We start from the raw sequence: 15,476 nt of genomic DNA, 5'->3' as shown, positions 1-15,476 counted from the left end.
GACATCAGAAGGTACGTCAGTGATCCAAGATCTTATTTCATAAACTTTTATAAATTGCTTCCTATAATCCTATTAGATAAGTATAAGAGCTATAAACCATGTTGATAAAGGTTCCCCAAAGCCAGCGTGAAATAAGACGTTTAGTAATACTTTATGACTAACCATATCAAACGCTTCCGAAAGATCCAAATAAATTACATCGACCGGATAAAAAATAATCAACTATAGAGTTAAATTAATGAAAAAATAAATTGCAATATGAACGTGGGTGCTCACAGACAAAAACATAGGTACAAACATATTTTGTTAACATTTTAATATTGTTAGTAAAATAATTGCTCAGTAACCCCGTCGATATCAAATACTGCGTTTAACGACATATTGCATATTGCGATGTATTATTTTATTTCGATTATGACCAATTTATTTCGTATATTTTGGATTTTTACCGAAAGTAATTTTATATGGTGGATATTTTTTTGGGGGGCATAATATAATCAGCGCAGATTTAAAAACGAACCCAATAATAGGTATATTATGTTTGAAATTGGCATTTATTTATTATATATAATAATTTTATTTGTTAGTCGAAATAGGCTGAATTCTTTGACTTCTAATACAACATATCCTAATAATTAATTTAACGTTTTTGATTTTTAAACGCATTTACCTGTGCGGACTCCTAAACTTTCTTAGTTCATACAGACGTTTTGAATCAAACACTAAGTTTTGATAAAAACTAATTTATATTGAAGTTTATGATTATATTTTAATCAAAAATATAAGAAAATATAAAATTGTAAGATATGCAATACCTATATAATCTAAGTTAACTATTACGCTAAACATTGTCGTTATAATAACTTATAAGTATACTGATGATGAGTATATTAATAGATTGCTGTACATAATTTGTCCATACATAATGTGTTGCCCGGCGTATTGTATAGGCAAAATAGTTACACTACTGAAGTGTTAAGAGGACGCTACACAGGTCACGGACATTAGTTGTCTCCGTCTTACAATTGCGTAACATAGCAAATTTTACGCTCAGCAAAGAGCTCGAGCTAAGAACTGGCTACTTTGATTATATTGAATAAGCTTAAAACAAAATGAAGGAAATGTTTGGGGGGATTAGCCCCTAAAGCCCCCCCATATTTGCGCCTCTTTGAATGACGACGTAAACTACTGCTGTAGATAGCTGTAATATCGAGCAATGATAAAGAGGTAACAACATTTGTTTACCGAATTAATAAAAAGTTACCTACTAATGAACATGACTTGAAAATAACAAAGACTGCCATGCTGAATTTTGAAAAACAATGTAAAAGTAAAATTTGAGTTTAGACTCTGGACCATGGCCCATGCCTCATAGGTAGTAAATATTAACTCATAGTATATTATCTAAGATTGTAAAGTACCTAATTTAGAATTAAATAAGAAATCCGTGAGGAGCTCATCACTTTTCCGTATTTTAGATAAGAAGTTAGAACTATTGAATATTTCTTGCCACATGGCGTAGGGTATACTTTATAGACTAACGGAAGACGTGCTTCCAACAATCATACTATCTATAGGCTATAGCCGTGATGTAAAAGTAATATAAACTGATAGTTTAGAGTTTAGACCACCTCCCCTTCGAATTTTTTTTCGTATGCAATTGATCAATGAAATCAAATTCAGCACATATATTATAGTGACTTACTAAATATTACAATAATGTACACTTGATACCTACTGTACAGCGAAGCGGTTGTCTACTAACCCACTTTATTACATTATTTGAGCTATAATTTCAAAAATGAAATTAATGAAATCAAAAATGAATTGTAACAAAGATTTAATTCTTTTCTTCAAGATATTTGTATTTGTTTTTATTTTGAATAAAGTTTAGGTTACAATAGTATAATAAAATATAACTTGTAAAATAAATTAGTGAAACAGTTTTATTAGAATACTTAATGTAGGCATTTCAATTTAACTAATTTAGAATTCATGATTGATACATCTAAAAAACACCATATTTTACTATGGATATTGTATTATTTAAATATATATTTTAAAACGAATTACCTATATGTTGTACAATTTATGGTATTAACCATTTATTATGCACCAAATAGAATATATTTTTTTAATAAAACTAAATAGGTACCTACTGGCTACTGTTTTGTTGATATAATGTTTAAATTATATACATTTACTGAAATACCGATTGACACTCAACATTTATTTGGTACAAATATATTATGATACATTATAATAATTATGTATACATAATATTTTTATTTTATAAACAATATATAAGTATATAGGAAATAAGTAAAATGATAAATGAAATTTGTTGAGTTATAAGATTAGTAGTCATATAGGCTACAGCTTTTCAAATAAAAAAACTGTTTTGTTTTAAAAATTAAAAAAATTCTTAATACATATTTGTTGGAAAATGTTTTCATCAGAAAACACTTTTGTGCATATAAATTATTTTAATTTTATTATTGTGAAAAAGTCTATGTATCATTTTTTTTTTATTGATTTAAGTTTTACATTGAAGCAGTAGGAACAACCATTTTTTTATTTACAATAAATTATTTCATTACATTTGTTTGAAATCAAAACATTTAAAATATCAAATCGTTCTGAAATCAAGTGCCCTTGGGATTGTGTTCTTATGGACTATTTTTTACAATATCTACGTATCTACGTGTACACGACTACTTTATATGTTTATAAAATATTAATCGTCTATAAAAGGTGCGCGAAATTATTAATTTTATTTTTTAATTTATACAAAGTCATTTTTAAATCATATTTATTAACATGTGATCTAGATCAGTAGGTATTTATAATTTTTATTTTGTGCTTAATTTTCTTTCAAACATATATCATTTTGTTTATATATATTTGTGCGTAAATATGAAATTATGTGGAATTATGCTTGCCAAATTTCTACCATTTTTTAATAAATCCTATTATTTATATTTCTTATATGACTCTGAAATTCTTGAAATATAACTTATTTATTTACTTATCTACCTTGTGACTAGGAACGAGTTAGTATAGAATGTTTTTGATGATAAACACGAAAAACATATTTTAGTACCCTAATGAACGTAATACTTTTTTTTGCATGGTTGTCGTGTTGTATATACATATTGCTAATATGATTAATGATTATATTATATATAAAGTATTATATTTTATTGTCGTTTTTATTTCTTTCGTTAAAAATTTTAGGATTTTTTTTGAAATATGTTTAAAGTTAATTTGTTACAGTATGGTTATTATTTCCTACCGTCAGAATATTTTATGTACATGTATATTTAAGAAATGTTGTGTCAATTTTTCATATGAATTGTACATATTATGCAGGTATCTACTCTATAATATATTGCTGTATTAGGTATGTAACACCACAGACCTTGTACAGTTATACTAGTGTATTATGTAATAATATGTAGTATAACATCTACCTACCACGAGGAGTAAAAATTATCGTTTTTTTTTTTTTAAAACAAAAATCAATTCAAGGTGATAATTATAATATTGTACATATTATGTATTGTTTCTTCTATAACAGCAACAACAACAACAACAACAACAACAATAACAAAAATAACAATAACATAGTATATCATAAAAGATAATAATATTATATTATCGTCGGTTCAATACAGATCATTTGTACAGAACTGCCGTGCCTAAATATACATAATATTATTATCTTGGTAGAAAGTTGGCAAACGTTTTTCACTAATATTTATAATACATGTCGCCACATTATTGGCGGTTATTATTATTATTACTATTATTATTATTATTATTATTATTATTATTAGCGTTGTGCTTGATGGCGGTGTTGGCATTCTGCAGTCCTCGTGGTCTCCGTTCCAGTTGTTCTTCGCCGCAACTCTCTTCATCCGCCTCAGCGGCGCGCTCGGCCACGTCGCGCTGCGAGTCTTCTGTGCCGGTGGACGAGCTGGGTGTCTCGGCTGCGTTCTCGTCGGGCTCCGGCGCCGCCACCTTGGTCAGCCGGTGCGCGTTAGACCTGGCCGGTATCTGTGGCGGTTCGATGGCCGTCCCGTCGTGGCCGTGGCCGTGGCCATCGTCGTCGTCGTCGTCGTCGTCAGACGTGGCCGTGTCACTGGTCGGCGACGCTACAATTACGGGCGGCGGGGCGCGCCTTGTTGGCACAGCGGGCACGCAGGATGGCTTCGCGGGCAGCGGCGGGGGCCGAGTAACGCCGTTGACGACCGACGGCGGCAAACACTCCCGAACTGTCTGGAAAATATGGTCGGGGCTCATCAATGTTCACAATGCTCGCGAACCCGTGGCAAAAGAGGATCGTATAAATAATATAATATTATAGGTAGGTACTAATATTATGCTGGTGAGTATACTGGTGAAAACATATTATATGATTATCGCATATAGCCGGGGTTCTTAACCTTTTCTGAATTTTGGACCCTTTTACAGTACAGATTATAGCCACGCTTCTCTTCCCCAAACACAAAATAAGACATTTTTGATTTTAAATTATTACTTACCTATTAAATATTTATTTTAGTGTTATTTAAAAAAAAACATTACAATGTATGGTAGTTTATAACTTATAGGTAAGAATAATTTATAGTCTAATACATTTTTTTATGAAATTAAATATGCCTAAACATTATGAGTCAAATTTATCCGGGTACCACTGTAATATTGTACACATTTGTAATTAGACCAAGGCCGTAGCCAGGGGGGTTTAGGGTTCGGACCCCCCCCCCCCCCCCCGAAATTTTTTTTTGAAATAATATTGAATAGTTTGAATAGTTTTAAATGCCTACCTATTATATTTGATACGTGTCACTGTGATTACAACACATAAATAAATAAAACGGTTTAACGGTATATTTTATATTTATATTGTGTTAGATAAGTGATAACTAATCTTAATGTACTTTTGTAAAACCTAATGTATACCTATAGTATATAATCTTAATTATTTTGGTAATCGATGGTCAGTAGAGAAGTATAACAGATTTTGTTTATGCCATTGTCAGTAATCACGGAGCGCACGAATAGACACGACGTTTATTTTTTCGGTATATATCTGTTTTGTTGCATTAAAAGTTCGTGAATTTTTCATTTAAATATCTACGCACGTGGAAGTTAATTATTTTTAAAAATGAATAAATCTTCACAATCCAATTTATCATCTTGGATTTCTACCGAGCCAAAATCAAAAAAACGTAAAATTGTCAGCTTAGAAATTATAAGTTCTAACAATCACGAGGAAGTTGAAGGTCAGTGCAATAAGTTAGACGTGGTTAAATCTGTTAGTATGCTTGATATTGGAAAATTTTTAAATGGTAGTGTTAGTGAGTTGAGTATCAAAGAACAATTATTAAGCAACCCTTGGTGTCCTCCAAACGATTATAAGTTTCCTGTGAGTGCGGGAAAACGAAATTTGCGATTTCAACGTCATTGGATGGATCAGTATTCGTGGTTAACCTACTCAGATCTGTTTAAATGGCGTTTTGCGCAATCACTGTGTAGTTTTTGCCAGAGAATGTGCAGGAAAAGGAAATCACGTTAAATTAGGGGTTCTGGTTTTAAACAGTTTTTCAAACTGGAAAAATGCGTTGGAAACTTTTCAATCACATTCAAATAAATTGTACCATAAAAAATCTGTAGAATTTGCTGAACACTTTTTATCTGTACAACCAAATATTGTTCAACAAATTGATGTAGGTTTAAAAAAACAGATTGAAGAAAATAAAAAAAACTTCGTCCAATAGTTAATACTAAAATAATGATGGGTAGGCAAGAAATTTCATTTCGGGGTACTTCGGATTTTGGACGATTGACGGTAAGCGATAGCGAACCTATAATAAACGACGGTAATTTTCGTGAAATTTTACGAATGCGTGTTAAATCTGGAGATTCGGAATTAAAAAATCATATTGAAAGTGCTCCAGGTTATGCACTTTATACTAGCCCGGATATACAAAATGAATTTATTTCGATATAGTATTTATAGTACGTTTTACACATTTTTTTATTTTTTTGTTATATGTATTGTATATAGTTAACTTGTATACTAAAGTGTAATGAATTATAATTATTAATGTAGAAATATAAGATAATGTACATAGTTACTTACCGAAATTTTTAAAAAAATGTCATGTTCTTAATTTAAATAATATTTTTTATAATTTCATATTTTATTACATAATATAACATTTATACTCTACCCCCCCCCCCCCTATTTTTCTGGCTACGGCCTTGAATTAGACATTATACACATTCATAACCATTATGAACCAAGAATAACTAAGTAACCCCAAGGTGTCCATGGATCACTGGTTAAGAACCCCTGGCAAATACACCTGAAGGCATAGCCAGCAGAAGTTGTGTTCAGAGTAAGCAGAATCTTAAAAGGCATACCAATTTGTGGGAGGCTTTTAACCCCTTTCACGATACCATATACTTAAATTATCTGTATCTACATAAAACTTAATATTATGACAAAAAAATAACTCCACTATTATTCGTTAAAGTTAAAATGTGATAAGCTATGACACTACGAATTTTAAATACTTGTGCTTGATTTTCAAAGTACGAAATATAATTATTTATTTATATCTAATAATAGGTATATAGTATATATCTAGCTAATATTTTCTTTCTGTATACAGAGCTGTGAATACATATAACGAGTGATATAAAAGTATAAAACTATATATAAAAATATGGATATTAAATCTAAAAGAAAATATAGTTTAAAATGTATTTATGTATCCAATAAATGCACTAAGATAACATACATTTAAAAATTTAAAAACTGCGTAAATCATTATATTTAAAAATATAAAATGGTATAGGTACCCTTTTTTAAAAGAAAAAAACCATATATTTATACTCATATTTAGTTTTAAAAATATTTGGTTAGGCTTGGTGGCTCTTAAACCTTAATTTAAGGCAGCTCTTTTATCAAATATTAGGGAATGAAGTTGCATACTCTGCACGCCCCATAGCTCCACCTATAATGACTATGTCGGTACGTAGGTAGGTATACCTTATATATACATTATACGCACGGTTGGATTTGAACCACTGTACTATACCACAGACATTCGCACTGCACGATCGAAATGGGCATTGTTTGCAGGTTTTTTGTGTGTTATTTTTAACGGAATCCGTATAAATAAACTTGTCCTAACCTGATTTAGGTGGCCAAATCTCTAATAAATATCGTAACACGTTCACGGGCTGTTGGAAATCGATAGGTTTTTCTTTCGCCTCGCTTTGGACCATTAATACAGGAGCTAGACATATAGACAAATTTTGTGCTGACATCTTGTTTCGCGGGGATTGTGACACGACAAGTGCCAGATGGTCCATAATATATGTCAACGTAGCCTTTGTAAGAAAAAAAAAACATATTTAATGATAATGAAATAAGTTATTGACTTTACATTTCTATTATCACCGAGTTTAAATATATAATATTATGACATACTCTATTCAACTTTGGCAGGCAATCTAAAATCGATAACATCAATTTGGCGTTGGCCTGTGGATCGTCTGGCAACAATACCGTCAGCGCATCAAGAAGCATTTGGTATAGACAACGAGTGAAGAGTGGTTCGGGAAGTTCTCTCAAATAGTCTTTTAAGACACCTAAAACCGAAAAATATTAGGAATAAATAGTTATATAATTATTGAATTGTTACTGTATTTACCTGTGATTACGTTAATATCGGGCACGTTGTCCGGCGATAAATCCACAGTTCTCGGATTACGTTCGAAAGCTTCTCGAAGAATCCGTTTCTTAGAAGCGGACCCACAAAGTCGATAAAGGCCAATAATGTCTAAGCCCCTGCGTTCGACCTCTTCAATACACCTCCGAACAATGACTGGTACGGATGCTGTGGCTGGTGCTTGTGCTAATGAAGATAAAGAACTGGAAATTGCGCCACTTTCACGAGTGACTACTGACTCAAGATCAATACCTTCATATTTTATTAAATATAGTTTAGAACCAGTTTTCAAATAATAATAACATTAACAAACGTTATGAGATTAGTAATTTATTGAAGTACATACCAAATAGTCCAGCAGTTTTCGTTCTCGGCGGTAGCGTGGTTGAAGTTCTTAAAGTTTTTCTGATGAAAGTCTGGTAAGGATCGGTGTGCCTTAACCGTAAATATAATGTACCCCGAGGTTCAATTTTTAAAGCTAATTGATGTACGGGACTATCTCTAACTAAAGACGCCAGATGTACAGATCCTTTGTAGCATAACTTGTGCCTATATTGTTGGTCCCATGAGTATATTAAAAAGTCTAATTCTTTATTTGATAGTAGATCTAATTCAAATGTTTCATCCCAATCAAAGACAAGATCACCAGTGCGCACCACAGTTCTAGCTTTGTGCACGCGGTCGCACTCCAAAACGCAATACAAGTCTCTCGAACTACCAGTGGCCGCCATAACTAAAAGAATTGTTTTTACAAATAATGTTCTTATTTACATAACTAGGTATACTAAATTATACAAACCATTTGTTGGTTGACCTGGTAATACGGTAGTGGGAGTCGCTCTGAGACCTCTGCCAGCCAGTAGATGTACCCATAATAAACCACTTATAGGTGGGGCATTGTCTACTGTAGTTTTTTCAAACTTGTATTTTAAGAACTCTATTTTCAAAAAAATAAACATACATATAACTTGAATAAAATACGTATTACAAGAAAAGTTTCATGGTTAAAAATTTACCAGCTGGATTAATTTCCAATACTCTAGCTCTGTCAGCTTGTAGATCTGAAGTGGACGATGGACTACGTCGACCTAAATGTTTAGCTTCAAGTTCTAAAAGATGTCGAATTCTTCTTAATGACGACGTTCTAGTATGTCTGTCTAATGTCGATGTTGTTGCTGAAGGTAATGCTGGAGATCCTAGACCTCTAAATGGTCTTAAATCTGCATTAGTTCCGGAATAACTCATCAATTCCGAATGCCTAGTTCTTTCTGGTAGGTTTTCAGCGCTAAATGTGAATCTTTGTACTTTTTGTTGTTTTAATGATGGATCGCAAACGTTACGTATACGATCATAAATAGCACTGGTAGATGGTGCTCTACTCATCCACGCTCTATATTCATCAGCTGTAAATACACTAGGAGAGCTAACCAATCGATTTTTGCGCCTCATTTGAAACTCGGGAGCACTAAGATTACCGTCACTATCTTCGTGATCACTTAACAGAGAAGATGATATTTTAGGATTGTCCTGTGTATTGTATCGCCTCAAACTACCTCTCAAGCTGTTAAATACATATTATAATTTGATAATAATATTTTAAATTTAAATACATGTAAATTATTAACAAGTAATAAAAAATACAATGTCGCGAACCTCGTGTTAAGAGATGAAAGTGGGGTTCGCGGGGTACGAATATCTCTTGGAAGTGAATTTGATCTTAAAGAATTACTTCTAGATATTGTGGAACTGCCCTGCAATCTCGATATATTTGAAACACCTATAAATATTAATTTAAAATTAATTTAAGATTATTAAATTGTTATTTTAAATTTAGATCAAACCTGATATTTGCGAAGAACCTCTATAGTAATATGGAGATGTAGAAGTTACTTTGGTTGCTTCAGTGTCTGATGCATAATCTAGGTGTCTTGGTAATGTTCTAGACGAACCTTGCGAGTATTGTGAAACTAAACGTGTACCGGATCCAGCGCCAGCACTACTTCTAAGTCCGGATCTCATTAGTGTTTGCGATTGTCGATATGGTCCTACGATATAAATATGTATTTGGAAGTATGTATGAACATTGAACTAAACACAACTTTTTTTTTATTCACTTACTGTTTCCATAATCATATTCAGATCTAGGTAGATACTGATCTGAACCAGATCTTGGAATATTATTACGGCGATATTGTTGTTGTGTAGTTGTTGCTGACATTCTTCTGCCAGTTGAGGATTGTCCACCTGGACAAAATGGATGTACCTTTTCAGCTAATGATTCTAAAGTTTTAGGATATGCTTTATCGAATGGCTGAAAATGCTGAGGTTTGGGTTGTTCATTAGAAATTGGAGGATGAGGAGGTTGATATGACCAATTATTACGACGATCCAACTGAAAAATAATGCAAGTTTTAGAATATAGTGTATCATTTTTGATTTTATCATAAAAAAAGTTGACATGCATACCGTAGATGCTTGTCTTCTTGATTCTGGAGGTCGTGAATTGTAGTAGAGATCTCCAGAAATATCGCCATTTGAATCCAAGGCAAGTTGAGATTGTGATCTTCCTCTAGATTCTCTTTGTCGTTGTTCGTGCATGTTTTCTTTATTTCTTTGATTTACTCTACTATTATATTTAATCCTTGTTTAATTTTTCTATAACCTTATTATAGAGCATTTTATAACCTACGTTATATTATTTCATAAATATATTAAGAATCACTAAATTGTGACTTATCTGGTTAATCTCGAAAAAAATAAATTATTAATTAATGCACTAAATAATTGGTTTGTTTAATGTATTTTTTTCATAATTATTTTTAATTAACTATTATTATATACTAATTATTTACTTTGATATTACGAGTATATTATTATGGTTTATTAATAGCATTAATATAAATTATGATTCAAATTTATTGTCCCTTTAAATATATACTTTTATTGATTTTTACCCCACATATGTAAATAATGTTTACTTTAAACTACTGAGACGTTGACTGCCATGTGACCGCCGGCGGTAATACATAATTCTCAAATTGTATAGTTTTGCGACCGCCGGCACCCATATATGAGTATAGTTTTATATTATTCATTTTCTATAGCACGACAATAATGTACTAAAAAAAGCACAATAGCGTCATTAAAAGTTATTCTATGTAATTAACATATTTTTTTTTTTTTTTATGTATATTTTTAAACGTTTTTTCAAATACAATGGTGTATACAAATTTGAAACGACATAGAAAAATATGCTTAACATGTCAATATTGTGTGACGGCGGTCACATGGCAGTCAACGTGTTCAAAGTTATTATTATAATCTTAATATTATTTAGATATACATATATAAGTATTTTAAAAGTTCTTACCCTGTAGTCATATATGATTTCATATGCATATCATCATCGTCATCATCATGTTGGTCATCTGATTCTCTACTTAGATCCTTTTTAATCACAACAACTGGAGGTTGGTGACTAGGCATGGCAGAAGCCAATGAAGCATTCACTGAAGCTCGATGAATACCTCTTGTTTGTCTTAAAGCTAATACCAGTCGTCTAGGTATTGACATAATTATCACAACCTCGTCTACGGCTTTTCTTGTAACGTCAACTAGGTTTACAGCTAATACTTCATCACCAACCTAAATATTAAAAAAATTAAAAACACGTGTTTTTAAATTGTATTGTATAATATATATTTTAATTTAATTTTTTTTTTAGTATAATATGTTAAGTTATTTATTTTATATAAATTGAAAGATTTTCTACCTGTATGCATCCACTATTATATACCGCCGACTCTAGTGCTAATCTAGAAATGAATAGACCATCGTGACGATTTATACCGTTACCTTCCCGAATGTACAACCCTAAAGTCTGTCCAGGTCTCTTAATTATCTCAACTAGATTAACTATATGGTTAGAATCCTATGATAACATTTAAATCATGTTATAAATTAATATCTATTTACAATCTTTTAATAAATACACTTTTAACTTACTTGAAGCATGAGAAATTTTTTAGCCGCATCTGTAGCAGTTTTAGTGAGGTGAATTCTCGGGTCCAGTATTCGGACAACCATTTCACCTCTACGTTGTACTGCATCAAGTGCCGCTGCTGTAGTTGCATCATACTCATTTTCAATGGTGTCGATTAATCGAAAATCTTCTTTACTAATTCCACTTAACTAAAAATTAAAAATTAATTACTGTTGTGAATACTAAATCGTAAATTTCAAATATACTAAATCTTAAAATTGAATTACTTTTCGAAAATCACTCTGTAAGACCACTGGCAGTGCATCTTTAGTTTTTGTCCCAGCGGGCAATGGCTGTTGGCCATGTCTGGATGTTGTGGTCAAGTCTTGAGCTCGATCACGGCCCTAAAAAAAAACACAAATTTAACGCGTGGTATACCTACTTATTATTTTTTTAAATGTTCAATGATATTTGTACAAATACATCGAACTAATAGCATATTATATTTTAAATGTGTGTTAACTATGACCTCAACTCATATCGTTTATTAGTATTTAAATAATTTACATTTACTAAAGCTAATTAATAACTAATGGTAATAATTTTGGGTAGACCAATCGTAATGTTTGACCTTTTTTTGTAGCGAACAATTCTATTTTATCTTTGGTCTCTCTTTGACCGCAGTAATATTTATATAATATCGTATATAGGGTTGTGTCGAACATGTCGTTTACGCGATTCATATTATACGTTTGCACGATAATTGCGTATATACCGTATATGATATGCGTGCAAAACGATTCTACATACATATTACATATACATATTATATAGCATCATCACCGACCTTTCTCGATATGAAGAAGCATCCCGAACTTGAGTCTCTGTCACACATTTGCAACGATTATTCGTCTAGTCGTATGTATACATTACACTGAGTCGGTGCGCTATAATCATATTATACGAGCAGTAGCTGCAGGCGATGCTGTTACACACTCGTCATTTGTTCTCCCGTAACGGCGATTTTATCCTTAACCCGGGTGAAAACATAAAACGCTATACCGTCGACCTGCCGGGGAGCGTGTACGCACCGTGGAAAAATGATTTTTCCAGGACGCCCATCCAACAGTGCTCCGTTTTACACAGGGATTGTACGCTTGCGTACAGACACGACCCCCGTACGGTATTTATCGTGCCCGTACGATATAATGCTATTGCCGTGCGCGCGTCGGCACACGAACGCACCCGTGGAGGGTTTGAGAGTTTTGTACGAATATTATATTGTCGTTCGATGTACGATGCCGTAAACTGCACAATAATAATACATAACAATATAATATATACGCGAGCCGTGAACGAAACACATCTACACACGACCGCGGGGCGGAGGATTGTAGTGGTTATATCGTAATTTACGGTTTTTACGCGTAGAACCGTGTGTGTAAATCTGTCGCTCCGACGTTGGCAACGTCTGGAAAAGTGTACACAATATGTATATATCTATATAATGTTGCTACCCTTGGACCAATACTACTACTACTACTACTACTACTCATACTACTACTACAACTTATACTACTGGTGCTGCTCGTGAGAGGTGGTGCGCGTGGTGTGCATAACGTAGTAAAACGCGAGGGTGTGCGTACTCGGGAAACTGACGTACACGGCGAATATGGGTCAATGAAAAGCGGGCCCGGGGGGAGGAGAGCACGACTCCATTCAATACCTGCGAGGCCCATCAATTAAAACCGACGTGCGCCTTTTGACATATTATAATGATATATACGTATGTATAATACGCCTCCGTCGTATATCTACTCAGTACTCGTATATAGTAGATACCTCTATATTATATGTATATCGGCTGGTCATAACATTTTAGCGTACTGCGCATCGTTAAGTTTGTGTTTTATGCGGTGGTTGCTGCTGCTGCTGCCACCGCTGCGGAATCGCATGCCGTTCGCGATATATAGGTATATAATAGAACACCAACAGAGTTGGCAGACTGGCAAGAAACTTTGCCGTTTTTCTGCCGGGAAACTTTTGTAATAATTGGATCGTAAAACTTGGCCGGCATCACACAGCGCGTATTGGTTTACCTCCATTGGTTCAATCTATAATACGGGTGATTGTGAGAGAGTGTGTGTGGGTTGTCGTGTATTTGTCGAGCACACCTGAGGGGTAGACTGGTAGAGCCGTAGAGGTATATAGTTAGGTAGGCACTGATGAGATCAATATAACGTTTTACTATAAAATGTGTTATTAACATTTTATTATTTTACGTAAATACTCTGATGCTTTTATATTATTATTTACTATTCAGTATAATATGTATTCTTATATTTTTTTTTTCATATTTTCATACTTTCATTTATACATAAGTCATAAACAAAGTCTATAAAAGTGTGAAATAACCGTACAAGTGTGTACTGTATTTTATTTTATTGTATAGTTAAATTAGGCCATGCTACTAAACTGTTACTACCTGCATACCTGCAGCACAGCTTCCAAAAATATATGTTGTACATTTGTAACAGTATAGTAATTCATAATACATAGTATCAAATTGTAACGGACAAACATTTTATTTTAACTCCGAAGGTGAATAGAAATGTATTCAGTACATTACACATATTAATATATTGTGTCTATAGACAAAAACTTTAAATATTAGAACTATTTAAATCCTTTGATTTACAAATATCCATCAGAATGTATTTCTATCTATTAGTGGACTAAATAAATATATGTCATCAAATCTGATGAACATTTAAAAGTACATGGAAGGACAATATATTTAACAATGAGTATTTATGATTTTGATAAGTATCAAAAATTAAAACAAGACATTATTATACTGAATTTGAAAAAAAAAACTTAAAAAAAATATATAATCAATATAAATATTTTAATATACCTATATTGCTGAAACTAAACAGTTACGACTTTATACTAGTTAAAAATTATATGACGTAAACCCACCTAAAGTATACCTAATAACAATGTTATCAAAAGTTTAATAATATGCTTAATGCCTTAATGTAATTTTAGACTTTGTATGATGAATGTAATAGTTATACATATCGATGTGTTCTTATTTCTGTCTATCATCAACTTTTGGTAGAGCAACAATGCTTCAATCATAAACTTTGAGAGTGGTTTGAGGTGTCTAGTATCAAATTGGATCTAGCTTGTATTTTGGGTTGTAGGAAGAGGTTGTCAAAATTCACAGAACATTTCTCACTTTAAATAATCGGGAAAATGATAAGGTATTTGTTTGTGCCGGGTTTATTATATAGTTTAATAACTTTAATTCAACTCGGGTTGAAAACTATTAAAAAACTACGGAAAACAGGAATATTTTAACGCATCACTGTTTTTCGATAAAATCGATTTTGTTGTAATTCAAACCAATAGTTGCTTGAAATTTTTTCGAAATATTTATATTTGCATACTCTAGACATGATATATTTTCAAAATATATTGGCTCATTTTAAGCTATTTATAGACAATTTGAAATTGTCGACTATTTTAGTTTTTTTTTTCAATTCACTTTTACCAGAACCCTATAATTTAAATTCACACCGTTCTAAGGTACGTCGGTATTCATAGGCGCAAATAGCGATTGAGATTTGGGGGGCTAATAGTGCTAATAGGGCCTTACTTTGACAATATTGAATAAGCTTAAAACAAAATGTAGGAAACGTTTGGGAGAGCTATAGACATTTTTTTTTGGGGGGGGG

At 32.4% G+C, this 15,476-nt stretch overlaps 1 protein-coding gene across 4 annotated transcripts in view; it reads right to left on the bottom strand.

Moving 5' to 3' along the window:
• Positions 1-2,113: 2,113 nt before the first annotated feature.
• The window catches only part of LOC100166529 (rho GTPase-activating protein 100F), a 38,384-nt gene continuing 25,021 nt past the window's right edge, over positions 2,114-15,476 (bottom strand). Inside the window, exons 1-16 of one of the 4 annotated variants that reach the window (XM_008183883.3) lie at positions 12,581-13,316; positions 12,021-12,137; positions 11,757-11,942; positions 11,524-11,682; positions 11,122-11,396; positions 10,218-10,377; positions 9,870-10,143; positions 9,593-9,796; positions 9,405-9,528; positions 8,768-9,312; positions 8,551-8,688; positions 8,098-8,484; positions 7,734-8,003; positions 7,511-7,671; positions 7,212-7,410; positions 2,115-4,277 (exon numbers count right to left, since the gene is read on the bottom strand). In XM_008183883.3, coding sequence (XP_008182105.1) covers positions 3,781-4,277; positions 7,212-7,410; positions 7,511-7,671; positions 7,734-8,003; positions 8,098-8,484; positions 8,551-8,688; positions 8,768-9,312; positions 9,405-9,528; positions 9,593-9,796; positions 9,870-10,143; positions 10,218-10,377; positions 11,122-11,396; positions 11,524-11,682; positions 11,757-11,942; positions 12,021-12,137; positions 12,581-12,628 — 3,744 coding nt within the window. In that variant the 5' untranslated portion in view covers positions 12,629-13,316 and the 3' untranslated portion in view covers positions 2,115-3,780. Of the gene's footprint in view, positions 4,282-7,211; positions 7,411-7,510; positions 7,672-7,733; positions 8,004-8,097; positions 8,485-8,550; positions 8,689-8,767; positions 9,313-9,404; positions 9,529-9,592; positions 9,797-9,869; positions 10,144-10,217; positions 10,378-11,121; positions 11,397-11,523; positions 11,683-11,756; positions 11,943-12,020; positions 12,138-12,580; positions 13,317-15,476 lie in introns of those variants that run through there. The other 3 variants (XM_008183882.3, XM_008183884.3, XM_001944391.5) reach the window with 3 other exon arrangements.

This window comes from Acyrthosiphon pisum, chromosome A3 (genome assembly GCF_005508785.2).
Source record: "Acyrthosiphon pisum isolate AL4f chromosome A3, pea_aphid_22Mar2018_4r6ur, whole genome shotgun sequence".
Lineage (NCBI taxonomy): Eukaryota > Metazoa > Arthropoda > Insecta > Hemiptera > Aphididae > Acyrthosiphon > Acyrthosiphon pisum.
This window is presented reverse-complemented; position numbering and strand designations above follow the sequence as displayed.